The sequence below is a fragment of the Candoia aspera genome, chromosome 5 (genome assembly GCF_035149785.1).
Source record: "Candoia aspera isolate rCanAsp1 chromosome 5, rCanAsp1.hap2, whole genome shotgun sequence".
Taxonomy (NCBI): domain Eukaryota; kingdom Metazoa; phylum Chordata; class Lepidosauria; order Squamata; family Boidae; genus Candoia; species Candoia aspera.
In genome coordinates this window covers 35,781,387-35,795,596 of record NC_086157.1, presented here as the reverse complement: position 1 = coordinate 35,795,596, position 14,210 = coordinate 35,781,387, and the positions used below count along the sequence as shown (strand labels likewise).

General features: G+C 42.2%; 1 protein-coding gene across 4 annotated transcripts in view; it reads left to right on the top strand.

Moving 5' to 3' along the window:
• Positions 1-9,803: 9,803 nt before the first annotated feature.
• MAP4K4 (mitogen-activated protein kinase kinase kinase kinase 4) overlaps positions 9,804-14,210 on the top strand; it is a 155,503-nt gene continuing 151,096 nt past the window's right edge. For all 4 annotated transcript variants that reach the window (XM_063304945.1, XM_063304944.1, XM_063304942.1 and 1 more), the window contains exons 1-2: positions 9,804-10,313; positions 10,858-10,923. In XM_063304945.1, coding sequence (XP_063161015.1) covers positions 10,257-10,313; positions 10,858-10,923 — 123 coding nt within the window. In that variant the 5' untranslated portion in view covers positions 9,804-10,256. The remainder of the gene's footprint in view (positions 10,314-10,857; positions 10,924-14,210) is intronic.

Sequence of the window (14,210 nt, the reverse complement as noted above, 5' to 3'; positions counted from 1 at the left end):
GTTAACAATAAGGGCCCCCTCATATGAGGTTTGATCGTAGAGGAGGGGGCAGACCTGGCGTGTATCACCGAGACCTGGCTGGGCCCAGAAGGGGGGGTAGCCCTTTCGGAAATGTGACCAGCTGGGTTCCAGGTGTAGCACCAGCCAAGATACCAGGGTAGGGGAGGAGGGGTGGCTGTTGTCATCCGAGAGTCTCTGGTGGCCTTCAGGGGCCCTGCTCCACAAGTGCCTGGGTGTGAGACCCTGTTTTTCAAGTTGGGTTCCCAAGAACAGTTGGGAGTGCTGCTACTGTACCAGCCTCCCTGCTGCATAGCAACCTCCCTGCCTGAGCTGCTGGAGGTCGTCTCAGGGTTGGCGGTGGAGTTCCGCAGACTTATGGTTCTGGAAGACTTCAATCTGCCTTCCCTGGGGTGTGTCTCGGAGGTGGCTTGGGAGTTCATGGCTACCATGGCAGCCATGGGCCTGTCCCAGATTATCTGGGATATGACTCAAGACAGTGGTCTCACTCCGGACTTGGTTTTCTTGTCGGAGCAGTGGCAATGTAATCGGAGGGGAGAGCCACATCTATCCCCATTGTCATGGTCAGATCACGCCCTGGTGGCCCTGAGATTCTCTTATGTCGCCTCCCTCCACAGGGAGGCGGGACCCATTCGATTGGTCAGCCCCTGGCGACTGATGGACCCAGTGAGGTTTCAGAAGGAGCTGGGGGTTATACCCAAGGATCTGCTGCATGGTCCAGTGGAGGCCCTGGCTGCTGCTTGGAATAGGGAGGTGGCCGGGGCCTTGGATAGGATCGCGCCTGTGTGGCCTCCCTTGCCTCATCCAACCCGTCACTCCCCATGGTTCACGGAGGAGCTGAGTGTCTTGAAGAGGTGTAAGAGATGTCTACAGCGCCACTGGAGGAAGACAAAGACCGAATCTGACCGAACACAAGCTAGAGATGCTATTAAGGCCTACCTTGTGGTGGTAAGAGCAGCAAAATGGCAGTATTTCTCCGGTCTTATTGCATCCGCAGATTGCTGTCTGACGGCCCTGTTTAAGATCACACGTACCCTTTTGGGGAAGGTGGGCCCAGTGACCCACCTACAGGGCCGTGAGGAAGAGTTTTCTGAGCATTTGCAGGATAAAATCACTCAGATCCGTTCCAAGTTGGACTCCATGTGTGAAGTAGAGTCTGAGGAGATGCAGAGGAAACGTTTTAGCCTTGTTATCTGGGAGCAGTTTGATCCTGTTGGACCCAAGGAAGTGGACAGGATCCTCCAGATTGTGAATGCCACCACCTGTCAGTTAGATCCATGCCCCTCCTGGCTGGTGAAGGCAGCTTGGGAGGTGACATGTGGTTGGGTCCAAGCAATGGTAAATACATCCTTGAGTGAGGGGGTATTCCCGCAGCCTTTAAGGAGGCACTGGTGCACCGCCTCCTCAAGAAGCCATTGCCGGACCCAACTGTGCTGGACAATTTTCGTCCAGTCTCCCACTTCCCCTTTTTGGGGAAGGTGGTTGAGAAGGTGGTGGCGTTGCAACTCCAGAGGATTCTGGATGAAACGGATTATCTGGACCCCTTTCAGTCAGGTTTCAGGCCAGGATATGGGACAGAAACTGCATTGGTTGCACTTATGGATGATCTCTGGCAGGAGCGGGATGGAGGCAGTGCATCCATCCTTGCTCTCCTTGACCTCTCAGCGGCTTTTGATACCATCGACCATGGTATCCTTTTGGGACGGCTCAGGGAGTTGGGGGTGGGCAGCGTAGTTTTGTGCTGGTTCACCTCCTTCCTCCAGGGCCGATCCCAATCAGTGGTGATAGGAGAAGAGAGATCTGACCCTTGACCCCTTTACTGTGGGGTGCCGCAGGGTTCAGTTTTCTCTCCTCTCTTATTTAACATCTACATGAAACCACTGGGTGAGATCATCCGTCACCATGGGATGAGGTATCATCAGTATGCCGATGATACCCAATTATACATCTCTATCCCGGGTGAGGTAAGTGATGCAGTGACTGCCTGGGGTCTGTGGGGGCCTGGATGGGGAACAACAGGCTTCAACTGAACCCTGGCAAGACAGAGTAGCTGTAGATTGATGGCCCCCTGACTTCCAGGAAATTGTCATCTTTAGTTCTGGATGAGGTTGCACTGCCCCAGACAGACTCAGTGCGTAATCTGGGGGTTCTCCTGGACTCACGACTCCTGCTTGAAGAGCAGGTGGCAGCCGTGGCCAGGAGGGCCTTTGCGCAACTTCATGTTGTGCGCCAGTTCCACCCATCCCTGGAATGGGAAACCCTTCGAACAGTCACTCACGCCCTGGTCATCTCCCATATAGACTACTGCAATGCGCTCTACATGGGGCTACCCTTGAAGAATATCTGGAAGCTTCAGCTGGTCCAGAACGCAGCCACGCGGGCCATTTTTGGTGCCCCTAGATCGGCACATATAACACCATTGCTGCGCGAGCTGCACTGGGTGCCAGTTTGCTTCCGGGTCCAATTTAAGGTGTTGGTTATCAGCTTTAAAGCCCTACATGGCATGGGGCCAGGTTACCTGAGGGACCGTCTCATTCCCATTATATCGGCCAACCCCACCCGATCAGAGAGGGCATGTTACGGACCCTGTCCGTAAGAGAATTTCATCTGGAGGGATCCAGGAAACAGGCCTTCTTTGCAGAGGCCCCTGCCCTTTGGAACATCTTGCCCCTGGAGGTGAGGCAGGCCCCTTCACTCCTGACCTTCCAGAAGGCCCTGAAGACTTGGTTCTGCCGTCTCGCCTGGGGCAGGAAAGTGGGTAACCATTCTTGGGGGTGGCTCGCACCCTAGAGGCTGTCCCACAAGCTTGAAATTTTATACCCTCTTGGATTTTATATTTATTTATTGCATTTTATAATAATTGTAATGGGTGTGGTTTTATGAGATTTTAACATTTATGATTGGAGATTGATTTTATTGTAAACCGCCCAGAGTCCCTCTTTTGGGGGAGATGGGAGATAATTAAATTTGAATAATAGATAAATAAATAAATAAATAAATAAACTTCCTGTTCAAGAATTAAATAGACTAAGCCCCTCTCCCTTATTGTATCTCTTTGCCAAGAATTATTTCACCTTCTAAATGCTTCTTAGGTGCAGACCAGTTCCATGCAGAGGAAGACTTCCAATGTAATGCAGTAAAGGACAATGCCATCAAACAGAGAAACATACTCGCCCTACCAAGGAAATCAGTAAATCTATTTAGGATTAGGGAAATTACAAAAAAATGTATGATTAAGGTAGACATATTCAAAGATAATCTTGGAAGAAGTCTGATAAAAGCAAATAAGGTTATAGGAAGATAGAAATATTATACTGAAACCCTTTACAAATAGGATTATAGAACTGTAGAAAGAGAATACAGGTAATCCTTGCTTAGCAACCACTCGTTCACCTACCATTTTAAGTTATGGCAGTGCTGAAAAAAGAGACTTATGACTTATGTGGCTTTTGCAGCATTCCCCTTGTTCACGTGATCACGATTTGGATGCTTGGCAACCGGTACACATTTACGACGGTCACAGCATCCTTAAATCATGTGATTGCCATTTGCAACCTTCACAGCTGGCTTCCGACAAGCAAGGTCAATGATAGTAGGAAGTTCAAGTGGCAGTCACGGGACATCGTGCTTAATGACCCGGGGTGATTTGCTTAACAACCACAGCTGGAACTGATGTTGTAAGTTCGCACGGTTATATAATGTTTCACTTAACAACCACACCACTTAGTGACAGAGTTGCTGGTCCCAATTGCTGGTCAGTAAGTGAAGACTTCCTGTATATTCAGAAATCTATTCTGCAAAAAAGTGAGATGCAGCAGGAAATGGACTAGGTGTCAGATGTAGATGAAATACCCACTATACAATTTAAAGCTGTAGAAGAGGCAGTTAAAGTGCTAACTTTAATTACCAGCATTATGGCAACACATATGGAATAAGATAAGGAACAGGTAAAGACACCTGGCTTAAACAGGTAATTATGCCCTCAAGCTGATTGCACCTATGCAGGTTTTTTGGCAGTGTTACAAAAATGGTTTGCCACTGCTTTCTTCGGCTAGAAACCGAAACATACTGATGTACATTTTGAGAGAAGACTATGAAGAAGAATCAGTGGTGCTTGAGGAGGAATGGGCTATCAACAACTGGCAAATAAAAAAGCCACAGGGGTAGATGAAATCTCCCACAAAGCTCTTTAAAAAGTCTGGCATGGAAACAATAAAGACCATGACAGCCCTCTGCCAACACACAGGGAAAAGCAGCATGGCCCCAAAATTGGAAAAGGTCTATCTATATCCTACTCCCTAAAAAGGGAGATTTAAAGATACGTTCCTATCATAGGACAGTAGCCTTAATACCACCCGACCTGCCAGCAAGATTTTATTGCAATTGTTGCAGAAGACCCTATAAAGACAATGGCATCTAAGCAAGCAGCTTCAAAAAGAACAGAGGAACATAAGATCAGACAGCTGATATTAGGAGGGTGATCAAAAGAGCAAGATAATTTCAAAAAGAGTTTTATCAACTACACCAAAACTTTTGAGAACTTGAAGCAAGACTAGACTCGGCTGGAGGCACTGGACTAGGCTGAAATCTCACATTTTAAACAGAACTTTTTCAATTCCAGTCAAGCTATTTTGCAAGATATTCGGGATATTGTAGAAAATATCAGCTTTAAAATGTGTCATCTGGCTGGGGATGTCATGGAAGAAGTTGAGGACCTCAACAAGGATAGAAATGTTTCTACTGATAGTGAGATCAAGGCTTTTGCAGACGACGACCAGATTGTGGAACTGAAGGAATTAAATGGACAGATCTAATTGCAAATCATAAATGGAATTGTTCTTCTGATGGAAAGTTATGGGAAATAAGAGTTTTGTTTCTATGGGAGGTTTTTTGCTGAGAACTCAAGAGTTTTCAAGGGGGGCAGTTGGGCTCTTTTGATCTCTCTGTGAAAAATGCCTTGTGTTTATTGTGGAGATATGTGAATGCTTTGGTCTATTTTGAAGTGGGGTAAGGATCTGAGAATATTTATCTGGATTGCTTTTAACGCTTGGTTGACTTCATACTCTTTTTTAATGATTTGGATTAAGATTAATAAAACATAAACAATAAATGCTGGTTTTAGGTTTAATAGAATTAAGATTGTTATAATGGCAGTATTATAATAAGAGCAGACAATTTACATGTTTTTTTAGTTTGATCTTTATTATAGTGGACAGAAATGTACAGAATAGCGGTAGGAAGGAAATAATTAAATAAATGTTGTTTTTGAGGGGGGAGTTGATTAGGAGGTTTATATATTTCTTTTTCTTTTAATATAAGGAGAAGGAACGATTGTATTTAGTGATTTTTACAATGTGCTAATGGAATGATTGATAGAAATAATGTGGTTTTGGTGTGATATAGAGTAAGCGATTGATTATGGAAATTGCTGTATATTCTTGTTGTTAAAAGTTGGAAGTCACCTCTTTAATCTTTAAAATTCTTTTTTCTTGCGTTTTCACACTTTTTTAGTTTTTTCTTTTTCTTTTTTTTCTTTTTTGTAGTTTTTACCTTTGCTTTAAATCTAATAAAATTCTTAAAACAAAAAACCCCTTGAATTCCCATTTCAACCTGTGACATTCTTTTAATCTTTACTAAACTATATACCTAAAAAATAAACTGCATTAGCTTTATATATGCTAACTGTTGTAAGAATATTATATGCTTCTTACTGGAAAGGTCATTGGATGCCCTCAGCAGAAGAATAATTAAGTTGTGCGACTATGCTTCTATGTCTATAACAACTTTATAACTTAAAAACCGATCTGTCAGATAATTTAATTAAAACTGGAAACAATTTTTAGATTACAACTTAATACATAGATTTCTATCACATCCAAAATTTGGCTTCCAGTATGTATATGTATAGAGACTATATTCTGATTTCACAGGATATCAAAAAGAGAGATTTACTAATATAATTTACTTATTTTACTCAGGGATTGATATTGTGGTGACCATAGTTCTTGATAATTAAGATTATTTCGACTGGAAAACTAGAAGAAGTTAAAGTAAACAGGATGACAGAAGTAGTTGACAGTTACAATTTTCTAAGCCCAACAACTGATAAAAATGGTGGGTGTGCAAAAGAGATTCAGAAAAGAACAACAATGGGCAAAAAGGTATTGAGGGGCCTCATGAAATACAGAGGAATTTTAATGAAGGCAAAACTTTGTCCAACTCAATTGTATTCTCTATTATGATATACTGATGTGAGGGATGGACTCTGTTCAAGAGCAAGAGGAAGAATATTGACTCCTTGAATCATGGTGTGGGAAAGACTGCTTTGTATTCCTTAGATCAGCCTTTCTCAACTTTTTGACCCTGGAGGACCCCTTGAAATATTTTTCAGGCCTCAGAGAACCCTTGCACATTCAGGCTCAAATATAGGCCAGAAGTTACAAAATTATTATATTCGTTTCATGTGTAGGGCTGTATATACTGTATACACTAACAGTGTTCTTAAACTAAAAATAAAGAATGGAACTTACCTTTTTAATGTGAAGTTTCCTGAATTTGAAATAATTTTTTAAATAAATTGTGATCTCCCATGGGACCCCCTAATGACCTCTTGTGGAACCCTAGGGTTCCATAGAAACCTGGTTGAGAAACCCTGCCTTAGATAGCCAAGAAAATCAACCATTCATTACTAGTGGAATTGAAGTTCACTGGAAGAAGGCTCATTAAGCAAAAACTATTAAACTTTGGACACATCATAAGGTCTGATGCATCTACAAGATGATAATGTGGAGCAAGATGGATGGAAGGAGAAGAAGAGTCTAACAATACATGAGGTAGATAGGCAGAATGCTGGAAGCCAAAGAATGCAACTGCAAGAATTGTGTAATGGGGTGGGAAAAAGGACAGCTTGGAGAACTTTTTATCTATACAGCCAACAAGAGTCAACTATTATGTGATGGAGTGTAACAACAGGAACAATTTTTACAATTGCGAACTTGCCAGAATGTGGATTATGTTTAAAAGTGAATTTGGAAAAAACAGTATGATTGAGAATTGGAAAAGAATGTGACAAGGATGCATACAGTCCTCATATGTGATTAACTGTAAGTAATATATTATAAGAGTTGGCAGGACTGGAAAAGATAATAGCTGAAAATAGGAAATGAAATTTGAACAATCTGAGATATGCAGATGATACACTTTATTAACCATTTTTTAAAAAGGGGGCTAGAAGAGGTCAATATGAAGAAAAAAAAGTGAACAGTGAAAAACCTAGGTCTAATGTTAAATATTAAGGAAACAAGAAGTCAACACTTGCTTACAATTGATGGCAAAGTGAAGGTGAGAATTAGTTCATTTTCTTGGGGCTTGTGAGTAGATATAGATGAATTGTGTAAAGAGATTAATCCTAAGTGGATAGTGTGCTTGAGAAATAAAGAGAAGTCTAAGGGCAAAAAAGTGAAGCTGGTGGATTGTTTCTTGGGCTCATGAATAAAGATGAACTGTCCTGGAGAAGAGGAGATTAAGTCTATGAAGGAAGGTAGCCAAGATCATGAAGTCTATGGATATTTCAGTGACAACAAATGTAAGAATAGTTAAAGCAATTGTAGGTATAATGTATAACTGTGAAAACTGGACACTGAGAAACAGCAAGAAGAAGACAGACACTTCTGAATAATTAATTTGGAGACAGTTATTAAGAATGCCACAGATGATGCAAGAAGTAATAATTCAGGCCTGTAACAAATACAGACTGATTGCTCCCTTGGGCAATGATCAGCTTAATAGAAACTTACATACTTTGGGCATGTGATGCAAATGGGGGTGGACTAAAAAGAATTATTATATGGAAAACTGAAAAAAAGTAGAAGGGAAAGACAACGGATAAAATTGATGGATAGGATCAAGGATTTATTGGAATGCCCATAAAAAGCTGTGAGTTATTAAAATCAAATGAAGATGGCAAGCATTTTTCCCTACAGTCACCAGAAGTCAACCCCCATTTGATGGCATCTAAATAACTAATCTAGGAATAGAGTTTCTTTCCCCAAATCCCAAATAAATAAGGCAAGTGAAAACATTCTGCCTGAAATTCTAGAGAGCAATTACAGTTAGACTAGTACTAGACTAAAAGAACAAATAGTCCAAAGTGGTTCAAGGCAGTCTATAATATTTGTCATAGTATAGTGAGACTCATATGGTTTCAGTTCAGTGAATTTACTACAATGATAACAAATAATATAAGAAATTCCCAGTTTTCATTGAACAGTAGATGTCTACAGCTTGAAGCTATCTTTCTTAAGTTAGGCCCCTGGTCTCTTCACCATAATTTACTTATTTTATTTTTCAAAGTTTTATCACTGCCCATCTCCCTCACACGGGGGACCCTGGGCGGTTCACAATAAAAACAATTAAAATTTCAATAAAATCATAAATACAACCAACTTAATAATGCCAACTGTACCAGCTTTTGCCAACTACATGTCCTAAGGATGTGTTGGAGTATATTCCCACAACCCACAACTATAATGCTGCCCAAACACTGCAGGAGTCATACTCAGTTTCTGTCATTGGGAAATACTGGTCTACATTAATTAGATATGGGGTTTTCCAGAGGTGACTTCCCTACCCCTGGTGATGTCAGGTAATTGCCACTGGAGAGAGATCATACCAGAGAGGGAGTGAATACAGAAGTCCTTCTATTGTGTAAACCAACATTACTGGTGGTACCAGGCCTATGCTCAATGGCCTCTGGAAAACAAGTTTGAGGTGAGTAGGATCAAGCAACTCTTAATTACCACAGAGCTTTCAAGAACTCTTTAATTTATCAGTGCTATTACTGATATTTTATTAATGGGTGCCTATGTGGCATAGTGGTTAATGTGTTGGATTGGCACCAGGGAGACTCAGGGTCAAGTCCAGTCTCAACCATGGAAATTCACTGCCTAGCACTGTATCTTAGCCCAATCTACCTCACAGGGTTGTCGTTATGGTGGAAAATAGGAGGGGAGTCTTGACTCCTGAATGACAGGCAGGATATAAATCAAAGAAAATATCTTCTGGATGAGGCCTAACCACAGTGATGGGCTGAGATAAAATCCCTGTTTCAAATAGGTTGTGGAGCAGTTTCACGCCTAACTTGAAATAGTAACCCTGACTCGTAGGCATTATTATCATTGTTCCCACCTAGTACATCCTTCCGTAACGTAAAGGGAGCACTTGCCTGGAGCCTGCATTGTTCAGGAAGGATGTTCATTTACCTATATATAACTTTATTTTCCGGGGACCGAGGCCTAGCTGGAAAGCTCAACGAGAGAACTTCTACCCATTGTTCAGTGCCACACCCTTGCTGCATATCGACAGATTCGCCCAGGGCGAGATTTCCCCAGGCAGACTATGCCTGAGAGCAAGAGGCGATTTCCCACTCCCCTTCTCCCCCCCCCCACCCCCCCACCTCCATTTACCCAGAAGTGCTTTGGTGCGCGTGTGTTTCCGCTGGGTTTTCCTGTCGGAGAAAGAAAGACGGAGCTGTTTGCTTCCTCTGACTCGAGAGTTTATTCTGTATCCTTTCGCACCTCTTTCCTCCTGCGCTCGCTTTGTTTCCTTCCCCAGCGCCGGAGGAAGCTTCCGTGGAAGAACCAGTGTCTCTGCGCTCCGGGCGCAGCAGCAGCAGGAGGAGGAGCAGACAGAGCACCGAGGGAGGGAGGGGGCAGGGAGCGACCGTGTCCGGGTGGCGTTTTATTGTTCGCGTGCTCCGGTGGGTGCGAGTCGCTCTGCGCGCGCGCGACAAAGCCGCCGCCGCCTGCCCTTCTCCCACCGCGGCTCTGGGTTCCTAGGTTGGATGGGAAGAGACGTCTCTTGGGAGCGCCCGCTCTTCTTCCCAATGGTGTGAATCCGCTTCAGAGCGACCTTCGCGCGAACTGAGATTGAAAAGGAACTATTTTGAAGGCGATAAAGGAATCGCGGTAGCCATACATCGCTCAGTCTCCTCTTTCGCCGACAAGCAAAGCAGCACTAGCCCTCCGCCGCCCTCCTGCATCTCTCCATCTCTCCATTGAAGAAGAGTTTTACCCCGGACTGAAGGAAGCAAGAAACGGAAGGGCGGAGAGAGAAAAAGAGATCTTTCGGAGAGAGAGACAGAGGCAGAAAGATTAAGCGGGTGACGCTTTCCATTTTCACCGTGGCGTGCGAAGTGTTGGGCTCTTTATTTATATAGTCAAGAAAAATAACAAGGAAAAATGGCGAATGACTCTCCTGCAAAAAGTCTGGGAGATATAGACCTTTCCTCTTTGCGGGTGAGTGTGACTTGGGGCGGGGGGGGTGTTGGAATGGAAAGCGAGGCAGAGGGTTGCTTGCAGACGATCCTTGGCGGTCTTGCCTCCCTCCCGCTATCCACACAAAGCGGGCGACGTCTTCCCTGGCGTGGCTTTTGTTGTTCGGAGCTGGGTTGGGGCGGAGGGGGAGGAAAGGGTGGGAGAGAGGAAGACTTGGGATTGTGTGGTGCGGGGGGTGGGAGAAGAAACCTCTGTAATAGGGGACGGTTGCTACACCCTAAAAGAGGCCCTTTACGAGTTAGCTCGTTGGCTTCCCATTTTGTGCCCTGGGCAGAAGCGACGGGAAAATGAGTTCAGTCTTGGGTTCCTTTCCTTTGTTTGCATGTATTGGCATGTGCATAGAAAAACAGGGTGAAACAGCTGCACTGCTAAACAATCCACTCCGGAGTGTGCGTTTTGGGGATCCAGTAATAATTGCCTAAACATAATATCCATGTCTTCTTCCCCCCCTCCCCCCAACCTTTCTCCCAACCATCCTTTCATTTTCCTCACCTTTATTGTGTAGGATCCTGCTGGGATTTTTGAGCTGGTGGAAGTGGTTGGAAATGGCACATATGGGCAAGTTTATAAGGTTTGTGTTAAGATTTTTTCTCTTTAAAAAAACAATATTCTATGCACATCTTCCCCCTCCACACTAGCCATGATACTGGGCCATCCCTGCTTTGTGAACAAAAGTTAATGGAAATAAATTTCCTGTGGCTTTGTGACAAGGGCTATCAGCAGACTGACCTGTCCTTTTTTCAAGGGATCTATTGGGTTCACAAGACATCTACTCCTGCTGCCCCTATGTTACAAACCAAAACTCTTTTATCTTTTATTTTCTCATTTAGTATTTCATTGTCTGTGCACTGGGCTGATAGTGGGGCGAAGAAATTGGGGATGTTCCTGTCATTATCAAAAATGATCAAATAGCTTTATACCATTGCTTTTGAAAAGGAATTAGTGGCTTTCTTTGTTATGAATTTGTCAAGGTGTGTGGAAACTGGCATGGTATTGTCCTCAATGTTATCTCTATAGGAGGGTGTGGATGAAAAGGGTGGGGTGAAAGTGGGCAAAAGGAGCAGGAAAGGTTATTCTCTGCCTGGAAAGCAGAAAATCAAAATTCCTGGAACAACCTGTTTGACAAGTAGGTGAAATGGGGGGGGGGGGGCAGATACACACACATATATACATGGAAATGGGTAAGATAAGTTGCTGTGAAACTCTTTTCAAGATGTACCCCCTTTAGAATAAGTAAAGGAAACATACTGCAATATCATGGGCTGTGTAATGTTTAGTCACTTATATGACTAAGTTTTCCAACATACATTGTTATGGGAGTGAAATATCGGCAGAGTTTGTTTATATAAAAGGCTAACATTAATTTGAGGAAGTATCAAATGTATTTCTTGTGCTGTGTTGCAAACCTTAACAATCCTGTTCATCAGTCATCAATTTCCATCCTCTGTGTATACAGCAGAAAAGATGCATGACTGTGTCCATATAGTTTCTGACACAGAAATAGCCTTGTAGACCATCCTCATGTCTGATTATTATTTGTTACTATTGTATGCATTGATGTGCTATTTGCAGTTGTAAAAACATTGTATTGACATGAATTGCTTTGGCCTTGCTTTCAATAAAAGGGGCTAGGCCTATGCAGCTGTTGAATGAATCAGTGTAAGTCTGAGTTGGAGACTGATTTACAGGTGACCTTTTGAGACCTGTTTTTGATCCCCATTCCATAATTATTTTTCTGCATTGTTATTGCTTGTGGAGGTTACATCATCTTGGGTGTGTCCTCTGTTGCCTCCCCGCCCCCAGAATGGAGTTCAGTTGTGAGAATGTGTACCGCACTGTCAATTAATTCAAATCCATGCAATAGACATCTTTTAATCTTATAATACTGTAAGCTAATTAGTGCACTTTCTGAGTTGACTGAAGGTTCATTGAAATACTTTGGTTTGAGTTGCAAAGTTTTCTGTGGAATGGAAGTAGTACCCAAGTGCTGCTGGACCCAATATGAACAAACTGCATATATGTCTATCTACCTTGAGAAAGAAGACAGTTATGTAGTGAAGCTTAATTCTACAGATAGGCAATTCTACAGATTCAGTTTTGGTAATATATAAACATGGGATCAAAATGATTTGATCCTCTTTTATTACATGATCATTTTTTGCAATGGAAATAGTAAGGTTATGGATCAGTAATTGATTGATTGGGATTTTTCTTATATATCTGTGGTTTGCACTTGGATCCAAAATTGTGTGCCGTGTGTTAGCCATGATATATTTACCCATGGCTTCAGTTTGAGCCATAAACTATGGTTTACAAATGTCAGTGACTTTATTCACACATTGTGTTAAGCTGAAAACAGTCAAGCCATTTTATAGCTTAGTGTAAGGTATGAAGGTATGAACCCAAGCTGTGGGTATTCAGGTTTGAGAGCAGACTCAAAGTTAGGTAGCAGTAAAGCAAACTACTTCAAAATGAGACTGTATGTCTTTTTTTTTTTAAATAAACAACCTGGGTCAGAAGTATTCCTAGATAATTTGTTTTAAAGTAACCAAATTAGACCAGTGGGTTAAATGGATTAATGCAGTTTGTCATTAGCCAGATAGTGCTATTGATTCAGTGTATACCTGGCTTTAATAGATCGTTCTAGTCTAAGATATGGAACAAGTAGGATAAACTCATACTATGTGGGTATAGTTAAGATTTAATTTTCTTTCTCTTTTATGGGTATTTCTCTAAAGAGATTGGCAGCAAAGCTATATAATAAACCTTAGCAGTAAATTTTATTAATCCAGGCTGTATGAGATGTTCAAACCAAACAGAAATCAAGTAGACACTTTGTGCTAAGCTGTGGTTTGTTAAATGATGATTTATTATTTGCCTTTGTCTTGATATGCTTTGTGACTCCATGGTTGTCTGGGTTTCTGCAGTATAAACTATGGTTTCCAAACCATAGTGTTTGTTTCACACAGTATATTGGTCAGAGACAACCAAGTCACTTTATAGCTTAATGCCGTGTGTCAGGGTGACTGTTTACAAATGCGTTTTATGGGGAAAATGTGTTTCCCAACCTGGGCAACTTTAAGATGTACGGACCTCAGTTCCCAGAATTTTCCAGCCAGCATGGCTAGCACTTAAAGTCCACATACCTCAAAGTTGCCATGCTTGGGAACGACTTATTTAATGCATACATTCCCTGAGTAAACACAGGTACAAGGACAAGAATCCTATGTTCTTCCAGAGGTTGAACTACAACTCCAGGCTTCCCCAGCTACCAAGGCTAAAAGTGAAGGCTGCTGAGGGCAAGGAGAAAAAAAATATCTTGCTCCCCCCATATAAACATTTGCTAGATCTGCTGTGAAGTGATAGGGTGACTCTCCAAAACATATTTGGTAGTTGCAAGAATTCCAGTTGTGCTGTTAGAAGTCCATTCACATAACACTGAATGTAGCCCATAGTGTTTAGCAAAATGAAGAAGGATGGCTAGTCTGAAGTGTAAATAATAGATTGGCTTTTTGTTGTTCCAAGAATGCTTGGGCTAAGTAGAAAGAAAAAAGTCTTGTAGTTTCTTTACTTTTAAAGTTAATTCTTTTATACATAAGTTGAGTTTATGTATCTTGAGTTTAGGTAAAAATCATAGTTTTGAGCCCTTTGTGGAAGTTTTGTTTTTGAAGTTTAAGTGATGTAAATGGTTAGAAGTTAGCTGCTATGTGTATAAGATAAACCATGTTTTCTAGAAAGCAGGGTAGTGTTAGAATAGGGAAAGAGTAGCCTTCACTGAGCTGAGGTCAACTGATTTTCAGCTAAATGGCATGTATAGACTTGCTCACCAGTGTTCATTTTCTGATTGCAAAATAAGGA